The sequence below is a fragment of the Lotus japonicus genome, chromosome 5 (genome assembly GCF_012489685.1).
Source record: "Lotus japonicus ecotype B-129 chromosome 5, LjGifu_v1.2".
Classification (NCBI taxonomy): domain Eukaryota; kingdom Viridiplantae; phylum Streptophyta; class Magnoliopsida; order Fabales; family Fabaceae; genus Lotus; species Lotus japonicus.
The window spans coordinates 52,929,422-52,952,585 of NC_080045.1; the positions used below are offsets into that span (position 1 = coordinate 52,929,422).

The 23,164-nt window shown below is 35.4% G+C and overlaps 2 protein-coding genes across 3 annotated transcripts; both read left to right on the forward strand.

Annotated features, from left to right (window-relative positions):
- Positions 1 to 1,031: 1,031 nt before the first annotated feature.
- LOC130717275 (acyl-CoA-binding domain-containing protein 4) lies at positions 1,032 to 9,625 on the forward strand. Its single transcript, XM_057567448.1, has 18 exons — positions 1,032 to 1,409; positions 1,758 to 1,828; positions 2,066 to 2,129; positions 2,224 to 2,295; positions 2,834 to 3,028; positions 3,128 to 3,205; positions 3,410 to 3,520; positions 3,658 to 3,724; positions 4,138 to 4,199; positions 4,392 to 4,531; positions 5,341 to 5,467; positions 5,545 to 5,659; positions 6,301 to 6,389; positions 6,651 to 6,734; positions 6,833 to 7,015; positions 7,357 to 7,497; positions 7,964 to 8,023; positions 9,123 to 9,625. The coding sequence occupies exons 1-18, from the start codon at positions 1,248 to 1,250 to the stop codon at positions 9,306 to 9,308; spliced, it is 2,007 nt and encodes a 668-aa protein (XP_057423431.1). The 5' UTR covers positions 1,032 to 1,247; the 3' UTR covers positions 9,309 to 9,625.
- A 4,259-nt stretch (positions 9,626 to 13,884) lies between these two features.
- LOC130717274 (PWWP domain-containing protein 1-like) lies at positions 13,885 to 22,997 on the forward strand. 2 transcript variants are annotated; one of them, XM_057567446.1, is made up of 12 exons: positions 13,885 to 14,940; positions 15,395 to 17,131; positions 17,510 to 17,571; positions 17,764 to 17,903; positions 18,713 to 18,839; positions 18,917 to 19,031; positions 19,673 to 19,761; positions 20,023 to 20,106; positions 20,205 to 20,387; positions 20,729 to 20,869; positions 21,336 to 21,395; positions 22,495 to 22,997. In XM_057567446.1, the coding sequence occupies exons 1-12, from the start codon at positions 14,118 to 14,120 to the stop codon at positions 22,678 to 22,680; spliced, it is 3,747 nt and encodes a 1,248-aa protein (XP_057423429.1). In that variant the 5' UTR covers positions 13,885 to 14,117; the 3' UTR covers positions 22,681 to 22,997. The 2 variants fall into 2 exon arrangements, with proteins under 2 accessions (XP_057423429.1, XP_057423430.1); XM_057567447.1 differs by having other exon boundaries at positions 15,395 to 17,128.
- Positions 22,998 to 23,164: the final 167 nt, after the last annotated feature.

Sequence of the window (23,164 nt, forward strand, 5' to 3'; positions counted from 1 at the left end):
TTTTTTTATCAACCGATCAGATATTCCCACTATTTTTGGGTCATTTTAGTTCTTGCACAATGCAAGACCTAGGGTACACTTTTGTCATAGAAGCCACCATAGAATCAAGAGGTCACACAAAATGACTCTCAAAATTCTCGTTGGTAGGGATTCAACTATTACCTGAAATATTTATCTTTGACCCATCACCACTCACCAAAGACTATCTTGATCAATCACCCATTGTGCACTGTAAATGCTATGCTAGTAGTAACTCACATTTGAAGAAATAATGGCCTCATGGAGGGAAGAACTAAGGACGTAGTTGACCTTTGGGTTGGAAGGTAGTCTCTACCATAGCTTTGTTAGCAATACCTTATTAAAGGCAGAAAACGCGTGAAACACCAAAACACCCAAATATTTTCGAGATGTTAGTGATTCAAAATTCATTCAATGCAAGAGTTTCTCATCAATATTACCTCCCAAAAAAACAACAGATTATACCTCCAATTTGTCGACAAATACCTTTTGAGGCCTCAAAACAAAAACTCATAATATATGATAAAATCGCTTGAGCATTTGAGACTTGATCAACACTTCCCTTCGTGCTCAAGATAAAGCTTACATAATATTAGAGGAAGATTTAGATAAAGTAACTTTTATATTTCTTTCGGTGTCAACTAAGATATCCCACAACAAATAGCCATGAGACTAATCTCTTACCCCACTGTCAGCGTACTAAACAATAGGAGAGTGACCAATGAGTTCTTTTCATTATCTAGAATTGATAATCGAATCCTCAACCACTGAGTTAAGAAATGAAGTGTTGAATCATTATGTCACTCAACTTAGATATAATACCATTTTTCTTGATGCTACAGTTTTCCAATAAAAAAATTCACATGAACACATCATTAATTCAGTTTTGACCATAAATTACATTTTGTATTAAAAAATTCCATGTGTTATATTCTGGTTGGATTAGCACAGCACATAAGTTTGATCCTAACATAAAAACTTGGGTGATTAATGTTAAATTTTGACCAACAATGGTAGATCTGTGTGAAATTTGCAATTGGTTTGCATTGCAGCAGAGCATAGCAGACAGAGCAAATATCAATTAGCAATAGCAATATATATAACCACCAATCCAATTCAACCACCACACCACCCATTGTTGTAAAGAAAACTGTAATAATCCCTCACATTTCTCTGTTGTAAAAAAAAAAAAAACGGTAGCAGCATTGATCCGAAGAGAAGAGATTGAGATGGCAGCGATGGCGAGAGCAAGTTCTGGTCTGCAATACCCAGAGCGGTTCTACGCCGCGGCCTCATACGCAGGATTCGACGGATCCGCCTCTCCCACCAAATCCCTCACCTCCAAGTTCGGCAACTCCTCCGCTCTTCTTCTCTACAGCTTGTACCATCAGGTTCCCTTTCGATCCCAATTGCATCTCTCAATTTTCAACATTGCCACCTTAGATCTGGTGTTTTAGGATTGCATGATTGCAAACCATAGTTTTATAGAATTTCTACTACGTGTCTATTAGATCAACTGTAATTCTAATGAAATGCTCATAATTAAGCATAATTCGCATTCAAATTTTCAACAATGAGGATTGGAATGTTGATTTGCTGTGTTGATGATCGATCCCAGCTTCAATTTCAGCTTCCGCGTGTCGAAATCGATTTTTGTTGCATTGTCAGATGTGTTGAAGAAATGATTTATCTAGGGGATCAATCACATATACATTTAATGCTTAGTTTTTTTATGGCAGGCTAGTATAGGACCTTGTAACATCCCAGAACCCAGTTCATGGAAACTTGTGGAGCATAGCAAATGGGCCAGGTTTGTATGCTTTCAACATTCCCTTTGCTTTCTCGTTGCGGTTTATATACAGTCTCCCGGATTCGTTCGCTCTATTTATGCATGCATTTGGCGTGATTCTGATTTTACTTTGCTTCTTCATTATGTATATTTTATGCAAACATTTTTTTAGTCAATGTAGTTTTTGCAATTTACACTATTGCATCCCTGCTTTCATTTGTTGAGGATATTATTGAAAAGTAGTTGTTGTTGATGCAGCTGGAACCAGCTCGGAAACATGTCCTCCACAGAAGCCATGCGTCTTTTTGTGAAAATATTGGAGGTGATGCAAATAATATTTTTTTCCTCCATTTTTCTTTTGTATAATGCTGAATAGTAGCTGATTACTTTTGTTTTTATTTTCCATTGTTGTGCAGGAAGAAGATCCTGGTTGGTATTCCAGAGCATCTAACTCTGTTGCAGACCCTGTTATTGATGTGCAAATGAATGTGAGTATCAGGAAGGCTATGTATTTATTATATATAATATAATGCTGAATCCTTATCTTGGTTTGGCATTTTATCCTGACGGTATACTTAGTTTTCATTTATACTTCTGCCAATGACCTGTTATGAGCTTTACACGATATATTCATCTATCTATTTCATCAGAGTTGCTTTAGAATAGAAGTACTGAAAGATTAGGAAATAGTCTGGTTCCTCTCTAAACAAGTAAGAAAACCTGTTTGAAGATAAAAATTCAAGAACCTGGGCATATGCTGTGTTCTTGCAACTTTCTTGCACCAGGCATGCATCCAATTCTCATGCAACCAAGAACAAGTTCAATGACTTCGCTGTTAAGCCCTGTGCTGAATTATTTATAAGCCATCTAGGATTTGATCTTTAGATTTAAATTAATGTAAGAGACTTGTCACTGCAAAGTTGAATAAAGAGAAGTGCAATGAGAACATCATGTTTTTCTCCACTTCTGCTGCTACTGTTAACATTGTTATTTCTCCTCCTTCATCCTGTCTTGATTATCTCACAGCACAATTCCAAAGTTGAACCAATAATCGAGAATGGGAACTCATATCCAGAGATAAAGACCATTTCCACTGAAAATGGAAGTCAAGTTGCAACCCAGGATAAAGATGTTGTTATTGAAGGCTTTGGTTCAGTTGAAGTCTATGATCAATGGATTGCACCTCCAGTGTCTGGTCAACTTCCAAAAGCCAGATATGAGGTAGGAATATAAAATTCATTTATTTCACTAATTTTTACTTTTTCTTCTGTGTTAATTTATTCTTATTCTTGAGCTACTGTTTTTTTTTAATATGTTCAGCATGGAGCTGTAGTCATGCAAGACAAATTATACATATATGGTGGAAACCACAATGGCCGTTACCTTAATGATCTTCATGTAAGCATATGCTCAATATCTCTGTTTCATGAATCTAAGCATTTTGGCTAAGCACTAATATATCTTGTGAGGTTGATTGAAACCGCCAAGTTTGGTTTAAGTAATGGTTTATCACATGGTTTAACTGCTAAACTTTTCTTAATCTCGCCCTTGAGCTGACTACACTATATGCTATCTACTTTGAATTACATGGAAACGATACAGGTTCTCGATTTGAGAAGTTGGACTTGGTCGAAGATTGAGGCTAAGGTTGTAGATGAGTCTACTGACTCGTCATTCTCAGTAACATTAACCCCTTGTGCTGGCCATACACTGGTTTGTATTGAAAATGATTCTCTCAATTGAAAAACCCTACATAACCTTATCTGCTATATTCAATGTGTTGTTTCTTTGTTTCTAGTACTAATTCTGGAATACTTTGGATTTTGACCATTGAAACTTTGTCACTGTAGATTCCATGGCAAAATAAGCTTCTGTCAATTGCTGGGCATACCAAAAATCCTGACGAAAGTATTAAAGGTATACAATAATAGTTAATATATCTTATCATTATGTTAGGCGTTGGCACCATATCTGTGCAAAACTTAAAACACGCTCATTTAGATGAATTTCAGAAAAGAAGCTTTAAGAATTTTGATGGTTATTTCACCTCCAAGATAAAACTAAAAAACATGATACTATTACTACATTCACCTTAAAGTGGATAAGTGTGAAGAGTGATGAAATTTTAGTGTACATACTTAAGTGAAACATTTATGTGACAAATCTTGTTTGTATATTCTCGTTGAATGATGGACACTTATGAATTTTTGCTTCATTGGTTCAATCTAAGCCATCACTTTTTTCGGTCTTTTATTGCCGTTATCTTTTCTATATTTACATTTAAGCATCCATTTTTTTATATTATTACATACTAATTAATATTATGACAGTGAAAGTGTTTGATCCAAAAGTGGCAACTTGGTCGACTCTAAAGACTTACGGGAAACCCCCGGTATGTATCTATTTATCTTCCTTTTGTGTAACCCAAAAATCTTAGAAAACTTTTGAATTTTGTGTAGCATGTGACATGTATGTTTTTCGCTTACTACCTAACAAGAAATGCATAAATTTAGTGGTTTTTGATATATGGTACGCACATTTAATAAACTTCTAAGTTGCTTTTTGTTTCATCTATGGTTTTTAGGTATCACGTGGAGGCCAATCAGTCACCTTAGTTGGGAATGGCTTAGTAATTTTTGGTGGACAAGATGCAAAGAGAACTCTCTTGAATGATTTGCATATTCTTGACTTGGAATCCATGACTTGGGATGAAATCGATGCTGTGTAAGAAGTTTCCTGAAGTAACTCGTTCTATCTTACTAGTTTTCTAAAAGAAATGGAAAGGGCAACTTGCATGGCAAGTTTCAGGGAATCGTGGGTTGATTATAGGCAGTTGAACCTTGCATTTGCAAGAAGCTAATTCCTCACTGGTTTCTATTTTACCTTTTTTTTTGGGGTGGATATGGATGTTTTAATTTATATGCTTGTAAATTTTATTATCTTTAGGGTGTATAAAAAACATTGAAACTATTGAGAGGTCCCACATTGACTAGAAATAAGGCCATTAAGTTCTTATAAATGGTAGAGAAAGCCTCACCCTTTAGCTAGCTTTTGGGGTAGAGTTGGGCCTAACTCAACTTCAATATGATATTAGAGCCCATCATAGATATGTATATTGAGCCACTCTTAAATGGGCTACCTGCCATGTGCAAATGTCCAGTTCTTAAAGTTTAACGCTCTAGATGTCTAGCCCTGGGCGTGAGGGGGTGTTAAGAGGTCTCACATTAACTAGAGATAAGGCCAATTAAGTCCTTATAAAGGGTAGAACAATCATCACATTGAGCTAGCTATTGGGCTAGAGTTAAGTCTAACCCAAAATCCCAAATTCAATAGAAACAAAATGCATTTTGACTTTGTTCTGCAACCATCTTCTGCACGTATGCCAAAATCTGGTTTTCATACATGGTAATTATGTTATTTTCATCAGTAGTGATTAGTGAATGCTATTCTTGATTTTCCTGTTCCAATATAGAGGGAAAAAATGATAAAGGAAACATGTTATTGTTTGATGCTAAAGAAGTCTCAATTGGCAGTGGGGTTCCTCCTTCTCCGAGGTCTGATCATGCTGCTGCTGTACACGTGGAGCGATACTTACTTATCTTTGGTGGGGGTTCACATGCGACTTGCTATAATGATTTGCATGTTCTCGATTTGCAGACTGTAAGACCATTGCCTTTCCTATTAAGTTAAGGACTTGAAAGATCATCATCTAATAATGATCTATGTGAACTATGCAGATGGAATGGTCTAGACCAACACAACTGGGTGAAATACCAACAGCACGTGCGGGACATGCTGGTGTGACAGTAGGGGAGAACTGGTTCATTGTTGGTGGGGGTGACAATAAGAGTGGTATGGCTTGTCGTCACCTGGTCACTTACATTTACTAAAATGCTGTATAAACCAATGTCACCACCATTGCATTCTGATAAAAAATTAGCATGTTACCCGTATATTCCTCCCCTTACGAATACATTATAGAGACTTAAGAGTAAATTCAAACAAGCTATATTCCTATGAGATGCCTTGCTTGTTGTGTTTCCTTTAATTCCTTAGTTTCTCTGTGGTTTTGGATATTTAATTCATAGATGAAGGAGGTTAACTGTCACTGTTTTCTGCCTTGATCCTTATAACAGATATGAAGTTGAAGTAACTAGTAAAAATTATGGTTTTAGAAAGGGGCAGTAAAAGTTATAAAGGACTAATCTATAAAGCATTTCTGAGTTGATATGATAATATAAGCTCTTTTTTTTTTTTGAAGAATACCATTCTTGGTAAAAGAAAGTTTACAAGGAAAAACATTACTGTTTTATTGGGATCATTGTGAAGTGCAACTTCTGGTGTAGTTATTATACATCTCAATGGCTTCATCACCTAGTTTTGCACTGGTTGCAAATTTATTAATGATTTTAGATTTGAGGACATTTCCAGTGCTGTCTCACTGTTGTTATATATGCCTTGCTTCTATTTTTATATTCCATATTATTCTGCAGGGGTTTCAGAGACTGTTGTGTTGAATATGTCTACGCTGACATGGTCAGTGGTTACCTCTGTTCAAGGCCGTGTACCTGTTGCTAGTGAGGTACTTTTAATATGCAGAGGCCTATTATCATGGGAAAATTTCAATTATTGAACCCTTGTTAAAAATATTAACCATATAGGAAAAATAACCACTTGAAGTGGTTATTATTTATAATATATTGGTGTTCCCTCTTTTATTATTGTATTTTTTCAGGTTTGCATACAAATTTTAACCATACTGTCATATGGGGAAGATACCCAGACCTTTCACATAGTTTTCTAGTGCCATTTCCTTAAGATATTAAAATGTTTCTCACTGCAGGGCTTGAGTTTGGTTGTAAGCTCATATGATGGTGGAGACCTACTTGTATCATTTGGAGGATATAATGGACGTTACAACAACGAGGTGAAGATTATTTCAAAATCTCAGGCGTTTCCCTTTTCTGCTTTCTTTTGCTTTTGTTGGATAGTTCTCCCTCCCCTCATGTAGGTTGCTGCATTCAGGTCTATGTCCTTAAACCAAGCCATAAATCAACCTTGCAATCAAATACATCTGAAAATCCTATACCAGACAGTGTTTCTGCTGTTCACAATGCCACAAATGCTACTCGAGATGCGGAGTCTGAATTTGAAGCAGGCCATGAAAGCAAAATTAAGGAACTTGTCGTGGACAATGGTGATTCAAGAGTATGTATTATTGCAAAGCTCGACCTTTTTCACTTTGACCAACATTGACCAACTCATGTGGCCTATGTCATTGGTCCATTTAGTGACATTTCACTTATTGCTGATTCTAGGACTGAAGTAAGGATAATAATGAAAAATTGTTTGGAAGCTCATAATAAACTGACAGATACATCATGCATGCATTCATAGATATTGGAGACCTATTTCACTCATCCAAAATTGCAAATACACTCTGGATCATTCAAGTTATAGGCATAATCGCATCCTACATTTGGTGCATTTCATTTTATTAATACCTGCCATTCACCACTTTCAAATTTTGATTTTTGGGTATCTTACAGAAATTGAAAGGCGATGTTATATCAGTCCTGAGGGCTGAGAAAGATGAATTGGAATCATCACTCAGCAAGGAGAAGTTGCATACTCTTCAACTAAAGCAAGAGCTTGGAGAAGCTGAAGGACGTAATTCTGACCTTTGCAAGGTAACTACTTTAGTAGTTGATTCCTTCTCATTTCTGAAACAGTTGAAAGTTGACAGGAGATTTTGTGTTATCAGTACATATTGAACAGTGCTTAGGTAGAATATTCGTAAATGATGCTGTGAAAATCAAATAATTTCTCTATGCTGTGTCAATTCCCCTATTTAATTTCGTGCTAAGAAAGGATTAAGTAATTTGGACAGGTGATTGTTGGTGAAAAGCGCTCTAATACCATAATCAGAAATATGAGCCCAACACTATATAAGAACAAAATAGGAACATTATCTGATGTTCTTAAATGCTATTAAGAAAGGATTAAGTAATTTTGAGGGGTGGTTGATGATGAAAAGTGCTTCTGATACAATATTAATAAATATTAGCTCAAAAATATATAAAATGACAACATGAATATTATTTGTTGTTCTTCAATGCTATAACGGTCTTCATTGTTATCGCACTGATAATGCAGGAACTTCAATCAGTACGTGGTCAGCTTGCTGCTGAGCAGTCAAGGTGTTTCAAACTTGAGGTAAACATTAATTCTTCTGACAGCCTTCCTCTCTGGGTTTGTCAATAAAGTGTTTTTGAACACATACTATCATGACATTGAAAAGTAAGGACAGACACTCAGACAGTGTCTAAAACGTGTGCCCTGATCTCTCCAGTTGACCCAACTCAAAATATGATTCAGACCCTGTCTGGTTACACCCCCAATATGTATTTTGGGGCACTTTTCCTTTCACGAAAAGTAATTTGGTTGCTATAAATTGTTTGGGTACAATTTACATTTGTGGTGGGTACTGGGTAGAATAACTTTTGGGAGAAATGAGATTTTTTCACTTTTCCCGTGAAAATAATTCATTTTAGGTGTGAGATCCACAAAATATAACTTTAGTATTTATATTTAAAGTAATTTTATCTTACCATCGAGATAAAAATTATTCTTTTAAACATTTTTACCCTATGATTTCCAAACACAAGTCATTCAACCAAATAGCATTATTTCAAAAATTATCTTTATATTAATTCTAACAAAAGCTATTCTACTCAATTTTAAAATAAACAGGTCTGTTTTGTTAGAGGCAAAAGTCTGGAAGAAATCACAGAACATATGTTGCCTAAACAAAAAAGTAGAGTGGTTTTGAAATTATAGTTAATCGCTTGGAGTGAATTGTTGACTCTCTAGTTCTACTTACCTACAGTTGAGAATTGCAAAGTCAGACAATTATCAACTGTAGGCAATGGAATGAAGTGATACATATTTCATCACTGATGTTGTGAGTGTGTGTGTGTGGCTAATGTAGCTGACTGAAGAAAAGTTATTAGGGAAACATAGTGCACCACATCATGAACTAAGCTGTTCATAGTGAATTTCAAAATTTTCCATTATTTGCATAAAAAGTGCTTATTTAATATCTTCTAATCGCACAAAATACGAATTATTCTATGGTCATTTTGGTGTAAGGGTGACATAATGAACCATATTTTCCTTTTAGAGAAATCATTCTAATAAGATCCCTGTTTGTTATGTTTTGTCTGAGTCTGCTTCAAAAGTTTGGCATTTGTCTCTTCATATTATGGATAAAGAATTTGAAATTTGCTTACTGAAGAGAATATTTGGATCATAGGTGGAAGTTGCTGAGTTAGGACAGAAACTCCAAACAATTGGGACATTACAGAAGGAACTTGAACTCCTCCAACGGCAAAAAGCTGCATCTGAGCAGGCCGCCTTAAGTGCAAAACAAAGGCAAGGTTCAGGCGGTGTATGGGGTTGGCTTGCCGGTACTCCCCCTAACCAGCAAGAGGAAGATTGATGAACGCTTGATTAGCCTAAGTAGATAATGATGCTCTATTAAGTTTCATTAACCAATTTTATATCCTATACATTTTTTGTTTTGATTTGATTCAGTTCTTTTTCTAATGAAGGAAATAAGATTTAGCTGTTGTTTGGCCAAAGTATACCAACCCCCCTGGGGGTTCTTTCAGTATTTACATATTACAGATACACTGTAATTGTAGTTGTGTAGTTTCATATGGCAGTTCAAGTTATTGTTCCCACCATTTTTGCTGATTTGTATTCAATTCAAAATGGATCCCTGATTGAATGAAATGATTTGAAATTTTCTTTTCGCTTTTAGAGCCTAATATATTTTTAGATCTTCAATGTGTTCGTCACTTACTGTTAGTGAAATCTTACAGAATAATTTTTTTTAATTACCTTTTGCATTACGTTTTCCTAATGGAATTTACGTGTTTATAATACGTATCACACTTCGATGAAGCTCTGTTTAGTTTTAAAATTGAGATGAGCAAAAATATCTCACTAAGACTTCAATAAAAAAACTGTCCAAATGAAGAAACATCCAATAGAGTTGATATCTTGTGGAGTTTTGATCTTATTATTCTGTACTAGTGTTTTTACCCCGTGCAATATTGATCTCATTATTTAGGCACATATTAATGAATTAATATATGAAAAAATGAGCACTCAACCAAACAAAATCACAATGAGTATCACACAACTTGCAATTTTTGATAAAACCTTCACATATATATATATATATATACTTAATATTAAATATTTTTAAAATTATGGAAAATATACTAAAATTAGATGAAAAATTGTTCTAGAGAGTTAACAAACGTGGTAAGAGTTAGAAGCCATAAGGGTGGAGGGGTATGAAGAGTCACATAAAAATTATTAGTTTTTACATGAATTATTTTTTATGTAAAATATTTTCCCCCGTGGAAGCTTTTTACCATGTGATCTAAAAATGCATAAGTATATGGTACTCATTTAAGAAAAAAAGGTTTTAAAATCTGACTTAAAATTTGGCCCCAATTAGTGCTCAATTTAAATGTCAAACTCAAATCTCAATTTTTTTACAATTTTTAAAAAAGAAAATGCATTAACTTAAATTGAATATTGACTCCTTAATCCATGAGATGATTCTATAAATTATATTTATTTCTTAAAAAAGTAAAAGAAACCCAATTCATTATTATGAATGAATTGACAAATGATTTAGGGTGAAAAAAAAAACGTATTTTGTGTCAAAGCAAAATAATTTAAAATCCATGTGAAAAAAAATTGGATGAAATTACTATTATTTAATACTCATTTTAAATTTCAAACTCAAATCGCAAAATTATTTTTTACAAATTTGAAAATAATAAATGAATTAACTAATATTAAATATTCACTCCTTAATCTATGAGATCATTCCATTTTTTAATTTTTTTTCTAAAAAAAGTAAAAGAAACCTCAAGAAAAATCAAAATCTACTCACTAAAACAGAATTTACTTTTTTTCAATCCTTCCACTCAGAAATTTCATTTGTCTCTAAGAACTTGTGAGATACCCGATTCACCAGTTAGATCTAAATACGAATAATGTTAGAAAAATAAGTAAGAATAGAATGTACCGAGCTCGGAGATGGGCAGCTTCTTTTATAAGAGGATTAAAAAGAAACCTTGTAGCCCTATAAACATTTTGGAGGCTTATCTTACTTGATAAGGAAAAAAAATAGAAAACGTTGTTGAGAAATTATAATTAGTTCACACAGTAAAATAGAAAAGGCTTTATCTTGCCATATTGCACAACAACCACAACATTTGTTGCATCACAAGATGCAAGATGACAAACAACTTCAGCAGCATATTTTCCCAAAAAAAGACATTCTACTTGAACCCTAATAGCCAAAGTTGGAAATTATTAATATAAGTATAAATAAATTTACAAATTAAAATTTGAAATTTAAAAGATCATGGAGTGCACCCATCTTGGTCAATTTCAATAGTTATCATTTTCTGTTTTGTACTATCTTTCTCAAACTCTTATTTACCACTTGCTCTAGTGACAATTCCAATTACATCTGCTCAAACAACAACAAACATTTAAGGAAAATAAAGAACTATATTTTAATAACCCAAGGGTCACAAAAGGGGGAAATACCTATAAGGAAAGATAAATCAAGGTCCTTAAACATTATGCCACAAAGCACAAAGCGGCACAAAAGAATATGAGTTTAAGTTGATAGGCTTGTTAGAAACCAATCGTATAGCAGTATTTATATCAAAGTTGATCTTGAATGGATGAGAGATTGATCGGAAATCACGACCGCTTTCACCAACACTAAAGAATGAGATCTGATATACGCGTCCTTCACTGGAATCGGTAAATAAGGATCTTCATAACTGAAGTGTGAATCTTAACACCCTGAAATTATATAAGTAAAGAAGATCAGAGATTGTCCAACAATAACAACACAAAATTAGAATTTGGTGGTTAGGAAAATAATTGCTATACCTTGTCATCGATAAGAACCATGTCCATCGAAAAGGACAACTTAGAACCATATAAGCTAGGACTTAGTCATAATTGACTCACTTTTGCAACAATGGTCCAGGTCTCCTTGGAGGGATCGATCTGGACATATGGTCGATTTTGGCAGCCATCAGAACAACGGTTATTTCAAAACTCTGGAATTTTTGGTTAAGGGATGGAATGATGGAGGAGAAGAATCACATAAGGGAGTTTATATAGATTAAAACAATTAGGGTTTATGTGGTTTGTAGGTTTTTTTTTTTGATAGGCAAATGTTAGTGGTTAGTTGTTAGTAAGTTAGAAAATTCCTTCAAAGTTTCCTTCCAGGATTCGAACCCTGGACCTTCCCCTCCCCACCCTTATGTTCCATAGCTCTTACCACTTGAGCTAACCATCGGGGACATGTGGTTTGTAGGTGAAAAAAGGATGTGGAATATGGCAAATTAATAACACATTAATTTTACTTTGACAAAAATAAGTCAGCATTTGTGACATTATTGGAAACTTCAAAAAAATGCTGGTTGATTATGATTATAAGTCTAATTAAACGATTTTTAATTGGAAGGAAAAAAAAATAGACACCAATATCCGTTTCTTAAAAAGGTTAGCAAGTCTGTTTTTCAAAAAAGTTTGAATAATCATGATATTAATGAGATATGCCGAATTAAAAACACATTATTGAAAAATTCAAAAAAGTCAGCATTTATCTAATTATTGGAAAATTAAAAAAAATGTTGGTTTATTATAAATATAATTATAATTAGACGGTTTTTAAAAAAAGGTCAGCAAGACCCATTTTTAAAAAAAGTATGAATAAACATGATTTTAATGAGATAAAAAGTCACCTGAAATCCGTTTTTTTCCTATAATAAAAATGAATAGTCATAATTGCAATAAATATTTGACTATGATAAAGAATGTGCGCTGACTTTTTTATGAATTAATTGGAAATTTTAAATAAAAATTAAACAAAATTAAATGGGATATTTAATGATTATTATATAGCTATTCATGGATGTGCCACAAACCCAAATTAAAGGAGAAATTACCGCGTATTAAATTTTCTCACGTTGACAAAGTTAATAAAATTTGAATTTGAATCTTGGTCAACAAAATCGTTTTTAAACACATTAATTAATAATTTGAATAATTATTACATAGGTAGTCAATGAGGGGATAACTTTTGTTAGCATTAATTAAGAGTTTAAAAAAATCTAATTAACTAAATTTCAGCACCAATGGATTGAAAAATAAAATAAAATCAGTTGTTAATGAGATTTTTAATGATGAACAAATAGATTGTCAATGATGGGCTGAATACTAAAATCAAGGAAAAATGGGATTGCTATAAATTGGTCCAAATGAATTAGAGATTGACACTAGTCAGCTAATGAGAGGGGTGGGTGAAAGTGAACCATAAAATGCCACCTCATCTAAGTGGGTCTCACAGAGTTATTCTTTTCTAAAGTATATAGATATAGATGAGTCTAATAAAATTAGTTATAGAGTTTCGGTTTTTAATTATGAAAACCTTTATTTTGTTCAATAAATTATGTACACACAAATACATTAACCACTAAATCTTACCGGTAAATCACCAAATCCTTTTTGAAAGTAAGCTTTTGTTAATGGATTTGGATTACGACTCCACTTAAATTTGACTACTATGCAACAAATATTTTCTACAATTCTTTCTTACACAATCATATTTATTGAAGATTTGGAGATTGATCTAAATAAGTTATTACACTAAAAGATTTAGTGATTTACATTATTTGTCCGCTTTAGATATTGCAGAGGAAGGAAGTAGATGAGATGATCCAAATTTGTCCTGTGTTGGCATATGATTAAACTGATTATTGGACCATTTTATCCAATCACCTTTTCATTTCTAATACTATAGTAGCATATGATGAACTTATTTTTCTTCATAATTAATATTTAAAATCAGAAATTACTCACAAAAATTTCTTTCACGTATAAAAACAATTTACTGACATATGCACTTTAATCAAAATTCAAAAAATACAAAACTCATTTCCAAAGACACTCTTTTGCATAATAGTGCTGGTGAGTGTTTCATTTCCTTCCATTTTCCCAGTTTTTCTAACAGAGCACAAAAAGCATACCTTATCTGCTTCTTTCTCTCTCTCTCTCTCTCTCTCTGCAATGCAATTAGGGTTTTAATTCAATTCAGAAGCTCACACTCTCTCTGTTGCTACGAATTTCCCCAGATTTTCCATCTCGCACGATTCAACAAACCCTCCATTTCCCATCTCCTCCCTTAAACATCACCATGACCACCCACCACGAACACGACGCCGCCACCGGCGACGCAAATCCCGGTAACCAAGTCACCAGCAGCGAGGTCAGTGCTCACATTTCCCAACTCCCAGTCACCACTTCACCGGAACATTTTAGGGTTTGTTCAGAACTCGCACCACCATCATCCACCGTTGATCATAGTGAACCGTCGGAGTCTAATGGTTCTGAGAGAAATGGCGGGGTGTCAACGGGTTTCGAAGTGGGTGACATGGTGTGGGCGAAGGTGAAGTCTCACCCATGGTGGCCAGGGCATATATACAACGAAGCTTTTGCATCAGCCGCGGTGCGTCGATCCAAGAGGGAAGGGCTTGTGTTGGTGGCTTTCTTCGGTGACAGCAGTTATGGGTGGTTCGAATCCGGTGAGCTTATTCCCTTTGATGAGAATTTCGCTGAGAAATCGAGGCAGGTGAATTCCAGAGCATTCTTGAAGGCTGTGGAAGAGGCAGTGGAAGAAGCTAGTAGGAGGAGTGCTCTTGGATTGGTTTGTAGGTGTAGGAACGCTAATATTTTCCACCCCACCACTGTTCAAGGGTATTTTTCTGTTCATGTGCCTGACTTTGAGCCTGGAATCTATTCTACTGCACAGATTAGGAAGGCAATAAATGGTCTTGGACCCGCCGAAGCGCTTGCTTTCGTCAAGCAATTTGCCAGTGCTCCCCATGGTGGTGGTCACAGAAGCATTGGTTTCACTAAGAATAAGGCTGCTGTTGTTGGTTTTCGACGGGGAGTGTTTGAGCAGTATGATGAGCCTTATGCCCTGGCTTTTGATCAGCCAGTGGGTCATCCCATTAGAGGTATATGCTCTTTCCCATATTCCATTTTGAATGTCATTGTGTGTTATTTTTTCTGAACATAGAGTTGTTGCTAATTTTAGACTATTGCAGTTCAAGGTTTTCTTCACTAGGTTTCCCTTATGTCAATTGTTCCATGATACTCATAATCAACTTAATGCAAATTTTGAGTTAGCCAAGCCTTGTTACTATAATTGACTTTTTCGGGGCTTAATTTCACCAAAAAGTTCCATGAATGTGATGCTTCCTGCACGGCATTAGGATAGTTGACCATTTGCATTTTATGAGCTTATTTGACTGTTAAATTGTGATTGATTTATCCATTCTCCAATGAAAGGGTGTTAATTAGTGTCAAATGGATATCTGGATGATTGTTGGTGGTCCAATTATTCAAGTATGTTTCATATGTGAACTCTACCTTCTTTTTTTCTAATGGCTATGTTGTTTTGTTCTCCAGCTCCTTTGAGTGGTCTGCTGGTGACAGGAGAAACATTGGGTGGCCGGAAGAAGACTCCAAAGTCCCCGAAAGTTAAGGACAATTCCAATAAGGATAACTATATTTTCAAGCGTCGAGATGAACCCAGTGACTGTTTCCAGTTAACTACCAAGGAGGATACACCAGATGCAGCTGAGAAGAGGCCATTAGCTGTGGCTGTAGCACCTCAGGTTTTAGAGAAGCATGAAGATACAAAGTTTGTTAGCCAGGATGGCGCAGATTCAGCTATAAAAGCCAAAGTAACTGTCGAAGGCCAGGTTCAACCAGATGGCACTGGTCTCACATCCCCAGAAATTACCTTTGATGCTGACCTTTGTCTTGACAAGGGCAATGAATCTTCAGAAGAAATGACCAAGAGCTTTGAACCTGTTGATGTTGCTAGCAAAAGCATGGGCAGGCCTGATTCCTCCGAGGTTATGGCATTACCAAGCATAGTTGATGAGACATCTCAGTCTACCCCTCTGGAAAGTAAAACTTCCATTGATGTTAAACATGATGTAAATGTAGTACTGTCAGGACCACATAAAGATTTTCTGCAAACAGAGCAGGGATGTCTGACTGTAACTGATGAAGTAAAGCATCACAAACTTACTGTTGATGGTGTGCTGAAGAAGGTAAAAGTTCGTAAGAGACCTGCAGATGATGTGAACTCTGAGACTTCTGGTATTTTAGAAAAGAAGAAGAAAAAAAAGAAAGGGAGTTTTAATACACAGCCTACCTCAGGCCATATGGAGAAGACTTCTGAAAAATCTGTACATCTCTCAGGAAAATTGATAGGAAAACCTGTGTCAATTGGATTGGCCCCTAGAGAAGATATACCTAAAGAACCAGGGCAGATGGATGCTTCTGGCAATAATTTGCTGCCTGTGGGTAACAAAGCAGAAGTTAATCTTGAGTTGCCACAGCTCTTGGTTGAATTGCAAGCTCTTGCTTTGGATCCTTTTCACAGTGTTAAAAGAGGGATCCCTGCAGTTACTCAGCAATTCTTTTTGCGCTTCAGATCCCTTGTTTATCAGAAAAGCTTGGTTTTGTCCCCGCCAACAGAGAATGAAGCCCCTGAAGTTCGTCCTTCTAAATCTACTTCCAGTTTCGGGGCATCTGACAGTCCTAATGATCGTGCCAGAGCTTCACCACTTGTAAAGTCTGTAAAACACATTGTTCGGGGTGATGATCCAACCAAAGTTGGGCGGAAAAGGGCCCCCTCTGATCGACAAGAAGAATATACTGCAAAGAGATTGAAGAAAATCCAGGATATAAAGTCACTGGCGGCAGAGAAAAAAGCGGCTAGCCAGAAAACTTCTGAAGCTCGGCAAGGAGAGGGAAAAGGTTCCATGATCCAGGCTCCACCTAAATTAGTGAAACCAAATTTAACTAGGAAAGTGGAGCGTCCAGCTAAGCCACTTGAACCCACTGTACTGGTGATCAGATTTCCTCCTGGGACATCACTTCCATCTGTTGCTGAGCTGAAGGCAAGGTTTGCTCGTTTTGGGCCAATCGACCAATCAAGCCTCCGTGTCTTCTGGAAGTCTTCATCATGTCGAGTTATTTTCATGCACAGGGTTGATGCAAAAACTGCATATAAACATGCTGTAGCAAATCAATCCTTGTTTGGCAATGTGGCTGTTAGGTACTTCCTACGGGAACTTGGGGATTCTTCACTGGATGTCTCTGAAGCTGCCAAGGGTAGAGGAGATGGTGGTACCTTCGAAACACCTCAGATTAAGAAGCTTAAAACACGCTCATTTAGATGAATTTCAGAAAAGAAGCTTTAAGAATTTTGATGGTTATTTCACCTCCAAGATAAAACTAAAAAACATGATACTATTACTACATTCACCTTAAAGTGGATAAGTGTGAAGAGTGATGAAATTTTAGTGTACATACTTAAGTGAAACATTTATGTGACAAATCTTGTTTGTATATTCTCGTTGAATGATGGACACTTATGAATTTTTGCTTCATTGGTTCAATCTAAGCCATCACTTTTTTCGGTCTTTTATTGCCGTTATCTTTTCTATATTTACATTTAAGCATCCATTTTTTTATATTATTACATACTAATTAATATTATGACAGTGAAAGTGTTTGATCCAAAAGTGGCAACTTGGTCGACTCTAAAGACTTACGGGAAACCCCCGGTATGTATCTATTTATCTTCCTTTTGTGTAACCCAAAAATCTTAGAAAACTTTTGAATTTTGTGTAGCATGTGACATGTATGTTTTTCGCTTACTACCTAACAAGAAATGCATAAATTTAGTGGTTTTTGATATATGGTACGCACATTTAATAAACTTCTAAGTTGCTTTTTGTTTCATCTATGGTTTTTAGGTATCACGTGGAGGCCAATCAGTCACCTTAGTTGGGAATGGCTTAGTAATTTTTGGTGGACAAGATGCAAAGAGAACTCTCTTGAATGATTTGCATATTCTTGACTTGGAATCCATGACTTGGGATGAAATCGATGCTGTGTAAGAAGTTTCCTGAAGTAACTCGTTCTATCTTACTAGTTTTCTAAAAGAAATGGAAAGGGCAACTTGCATGGCAAGTTTCAGGGAATCGTGGGTTGATTATAGGCAGTTGAACCTTGCATTTGCAAGAAGCTAATTCCTCACTGGTTTCTATTTTACCTTTTTTTTTGGGGTGGATATGGATGTTTTAATTTATATGCTTGTAAATTTTATTATCTTTAGGGTGTATAAAAAACATTGAAACTATTGAGAGGTCCCACATTGACTAGAAATAAGGCCATTAAGTTCTTATAAATGGTAGAGAAAGCCTCACCCTTTAGCTAGCTTTTGGGGTAGAGTTGGGCCTAACTCAACTTCAATATGATATTAGAGCCCATCATAGATATGTATATTGAGCCACTCTTAAATGGGCTACCTGCCATGTGCAAATGTCCAGTTCTTAAAGTTTAACGCTCTAGATGTCTAGCCCTGGGCGTGAGGGGGTGTTAAGAGGTCTCACATTAACTAGAGATAAGGCCAATTAAGTCCTTATAAAGGGTAGAACAATCATCACATTGAGCTAGCTATTGGGCTAGAGTTAAGTCTAACCCAAAATCCCAAATTCAATAGAAACAAAATGCATTTTGACTTTGTTCTGCAACCATCTTCTGCACGTATGCCAAAATCTGGTTTTCATACATGGTAATTATGTTATTTTCATCAGTAGTGATTAGTGAATGCTATTCTTGATTTTCCTGTTCCAATATAGAGGGAAAAAATGATAAAGGAAACATGTTATTGTTTGATGCTAAAGAAGTCTCAATTGGCAGTGGGGTTCCTCCTTCTCCGAGGTCTGATCATGCTGCTGCTGTACACGTGGAGCGATACTTACTTATCTTTGGTGGGGGTTCACATGCGACTTGCTATAATGATTTGCATGTTCTCGATTTGCAGACTGTAAGACCATTGCCTTTCCTATTAAGTTAAGGACTTGAAAGATCATCATCTAATAATGATCTATGTGAACTATGCAGATGGAATGGTCTAGACCAACACAACTGGGTGAAATACCAACAGCACGTGCGGGACATGCTGGTGTGACAGTAGGGGAGAACTGGTTCATTGTTGGTGGGGGTGACAATAAGAGTGGTATGGCTTGTCGTCACCTGGTCACTTACATTTACTAAAATGCTGTATAAACCAATGTCACCACCATTGCATTCTGATAAAAAATTAGCATGTTACCCGTATATTCCTCCCCTTACGAATACATTATAGAGACTTAAGAGTAAATTCAAACAAGCTATATTCCTATGAGATGCCTTGCTTGTTGTGTTTCCTTTAATTCCTTAGTTTCTCTGTGGTTTTGGATATTTAATTCATAGATGAAGGAGGTTAACTGTCACTGTTTTCTGCCTTGATCCTTATAACAGATATGAAGTTGAAGTAACTAGTAAAAATTATGGTTTTAGAAAGGGGCAGTAAAAGTTATAAAGGACTAATCTATAAAGCATTTCTGAGTTGATATGATAATATAAGCTCTTTTTTTTTTTTGAAGAATACCATTCTTGGTAAAAGAAAGTTTACAAGGAAAAACATTACTGTTTTATTGGGATCATTGTGAAGTGCAACTTCTGGTGTAGTTATTATACATCTCAATGGCTTCATCACCTAGTTTTGCACTGGTTGCAAATTTATTAATGATTTTAGATTTGAGGACATTTCCAGTGCTGTCTCACTGTTGTTATATATGCCTTGCTTCTATTTTTATATTCCATATTATTCTGCAGGGGTTTCAGAGACTGTTGTGTTGAATATGTCTACGCTGACATGGTCAGTGGTTACCTCTGTTCAAGGCCGTGTACCTGTTGCTAGTGAGGTACTTTTAATATGCAGAGGCCTATTATCATGGGAAAATTTCAATTATTGAACCCTTGTTAAAAATATTAACCATATAGGAAAAATAACCACTTGAAGTGGTTATTATTTATAATATATTGGTGTTCCCTCTTTTATTATTGTATTTTTTCAGGTTTGCATACAAATTTTAACCATACTGTCATATGGGGAAGATACCCAGACCTTTCACATAGTTTTCTAGTGCCATTTCCTTAAGATATTAAAATGTTTCTCACTGCAGGGCTTGAGTTTGGTTGTAAGCTCATATGATGGTGGAGACCTACTTGTATCATTTGGAGGATATAATGGACGTTACAACAACGAGGTGAAGATTATTTCAAAATCTCAGGCGTTTCCCTTTTCTGCTTTCTTTTGCTTTTGTTGGATAGTTCTCCCTCCCCTCATGTAGGTTGCTGCATTCAGGTCTATGTCCTTAAACCAAGCCATAAATCAACCTTGCAATCAAATACATCTGAAAATCCTATACCAGACAGTGTTTCTGCTGTTCACAATGCCACAAATGCTACTCGAGATGCGGAGTCTGAATTTGAAGCAGGCCATGAAAGCAAAATTAAGGAACTTGTCGTGGACAATGGTGATTCAAGAGTATGTATTATTGCAAAGCTCGACCTTTTTCACTTTGACCAACATTGACCAACTCATGTGGCCTATGTCATTGGTCCATTTAGTGACATTTCACTTATTGCTGATTCTAGGACTGAAGTAAGGATAATAATGAAAAATTGTTTGGAAGCTCATAATAAACTGACAGATACATCATGCATGCATTCATAGATATTGGAGACCTATTTCACTCATCCAAAATTGCAAATACACTCTGGATCATTCAAGTTATAGGCATAATCGCATCCTACATTTGGTGCATTTCATTTTATTAATACCTGCCATTCACCACTTTCAAATTTTGATTTTTGGGTATCTTACAGAAATTGAAAGGCGATGTTATATCAGTCCTGAGGGCTGAGAAAGATGAATTGGAATCATCACTCAGCAAGGAGAAGTTGCATACTCTTCAACTAAAGCAAGAGCTTGGAGAAGCTGAAGGACGTAATTCTGACCTTTGCAAGGTAACTACTTTAGTAGTTGATTCCTTCTCATTTCTGAAACAGTTGAAAGTTGACAGGAGATTTTGTGTTATCAGTACATATTGAACAGTGCTTAGGTAGAATATTCGTAAATGATGCTGTGAAAATCAAATAATTTCTCTATGCTGTGTCAATTCCCCTATTTAATTTCGTGCTAAGAAAGGATTAAGTAATTTGGACAGGTGATTGTTGGTGAAAAGCGCTCTAATACCATAATCAGAAATATGAGCCCAACACTATATAAGAACAAAATAGGAACATTATCTGATGTTCTTAAATGCTATTAAGAAAGGATTAAGTAATTTTGAGGGGTGGTTGATGATGAAAAGTGCTTCTGATACAATATTAATAAATATTAGCTCAAAAATATATAAAATGACAACATGAATATTATTTGTTGTTCTTCAATGCTATAACGGTCTTCATTGTTATCGCACTGATAATGCAGGAACTTCAATCAGTACGTGGTCAGCTTGCTGCTGAGCAGTCAAGGTGTTTCAAACTTGAGGTAAACATTAATTCTTCTGACAGCCTTCCTCTCTGGGTTTGTCAATAAAGTGTTTTTGAACACATACTATCATGACATTGAAAAGTAAGGACAGACACTCAGACAGTGTCTAAAACGTGTGCCCTGATCTCTCCAGTTGACCCAACTCAAAATATGATTCAGACCCTGTCTGGTTACACCCCCAATATGTATTTTGGGGCACTTTTCCTTTCACGAAAAGTAATTTGGTTGCTATAAATTGTTTGGGTACAATTTACATTTGTGGTGGGTACTGGGTAGAATAACTTTTGGGAGAAATGAGATTTTTTCACTTTTCCCGTGAAAATAATTCATTTTAGGTGTGAGATCCACAAAATATAACTTTAGTATTTATATTTAAAGTAATTTTATCTTACCATCGAGATAAAAATTATTCTTTTAAACATTTTTACCCTATGATTTCCAAACACAAGTCATTCAACCAAATAGCATTATTTCAAAAATTATCTTTATATTAATTCTAACAAAAGCTATTCTACTCAATTTTAAAATAAACAGGTCTGTTTTGTTAGAGGCAAAAGTCTGGAAGAAATCACAGAACATATGTTGCCTAAACAAAAAAGTAGAGTGGTTTTGAAATTATAGTTAATCGCTTGGAGTGAATTGTTGACTCTCTAGTTCTACTTACCTACAGTTGAGAATTGCAAAGTCAGACAATTATCAACTGTAGGCAATGGAATGAAGTGATACATATTTCATCACTGATGTTGTGAGTGTGTGTGTGTGGCTAATGTAGCTGACTGAAGAAAAGTTATTAGGGAAACATAGTGCACCACATCATGAACTAAGCTGTTCATAGTGAATTTCAAAATTTTCCATTATTTGCATAAAAAGTGCTTATTTAATATCTTCTAATCGCACAAAATACGAATTATTCTATGGTCATTTTGGTGTAAGGGTGACATAATGAACCATATTTTCCTTTTAGAGAAATCATTCTAATAAGATCCCTGTTTGTTATGTTTTGTCTGAGTCTGCTTCAAAAGTTTGGCATTTGTCTCTTCATATTATGGATAAAGAATTTGAAATTTGCTTACTGAAGAGAATATTTGGATCATAGGTGGAAGTTGCTGAGTTAGGACAGAAACTCCAAACAATTGGGACATTACAGAAGGAACTTGAACTCCTCCAACGGCAAAAAGCTGCATCTGAGCAGGCCGCCTTAAGTGCAAAACAAAGGCAAGGTTCAGGCGGTGTATGGGGTTGGCTTGCCGGTACTCCCCCTAACCAGCAAGAGGAAGATTGATGAACGCTTGATTAGCCTAAGTAGATAATGATGCTCTATTAAGTTTCATTAACCAATTTTATATCCTATACATTTTTTGTTTTGATTTGATTCAGTTCTTTTTCTAATGAAGGAAATAAGATTTAGCTGTTGTTTGGCCAAAGTATACCAACCCCCCTGGGGGTTCTTTCAGTATTTACATATTACAGATACACTGTAATTGTAGTTGTGTAGTTTCATATGGCAGTTCAAGTTATTGTTCCCACCATTTTTGCTGATTTGTATTCAATTCAAAATGGATCCCTGATTGAATGAAATGATTTGAAATTTTCTTTTCGCTTTTAGAGCCTAATATATTTTTAGATCTTCAATGTGTTCGTCACTTACTGTTAGTGAAATCTTACAGAATAATTTTTTTTAATTACCTTTTGCATTACGTTTTCCTAATGGAATTTACGTGTTTATAATACGTATCACACTTCGATGAAGCTCTGTTTAGTTTTAA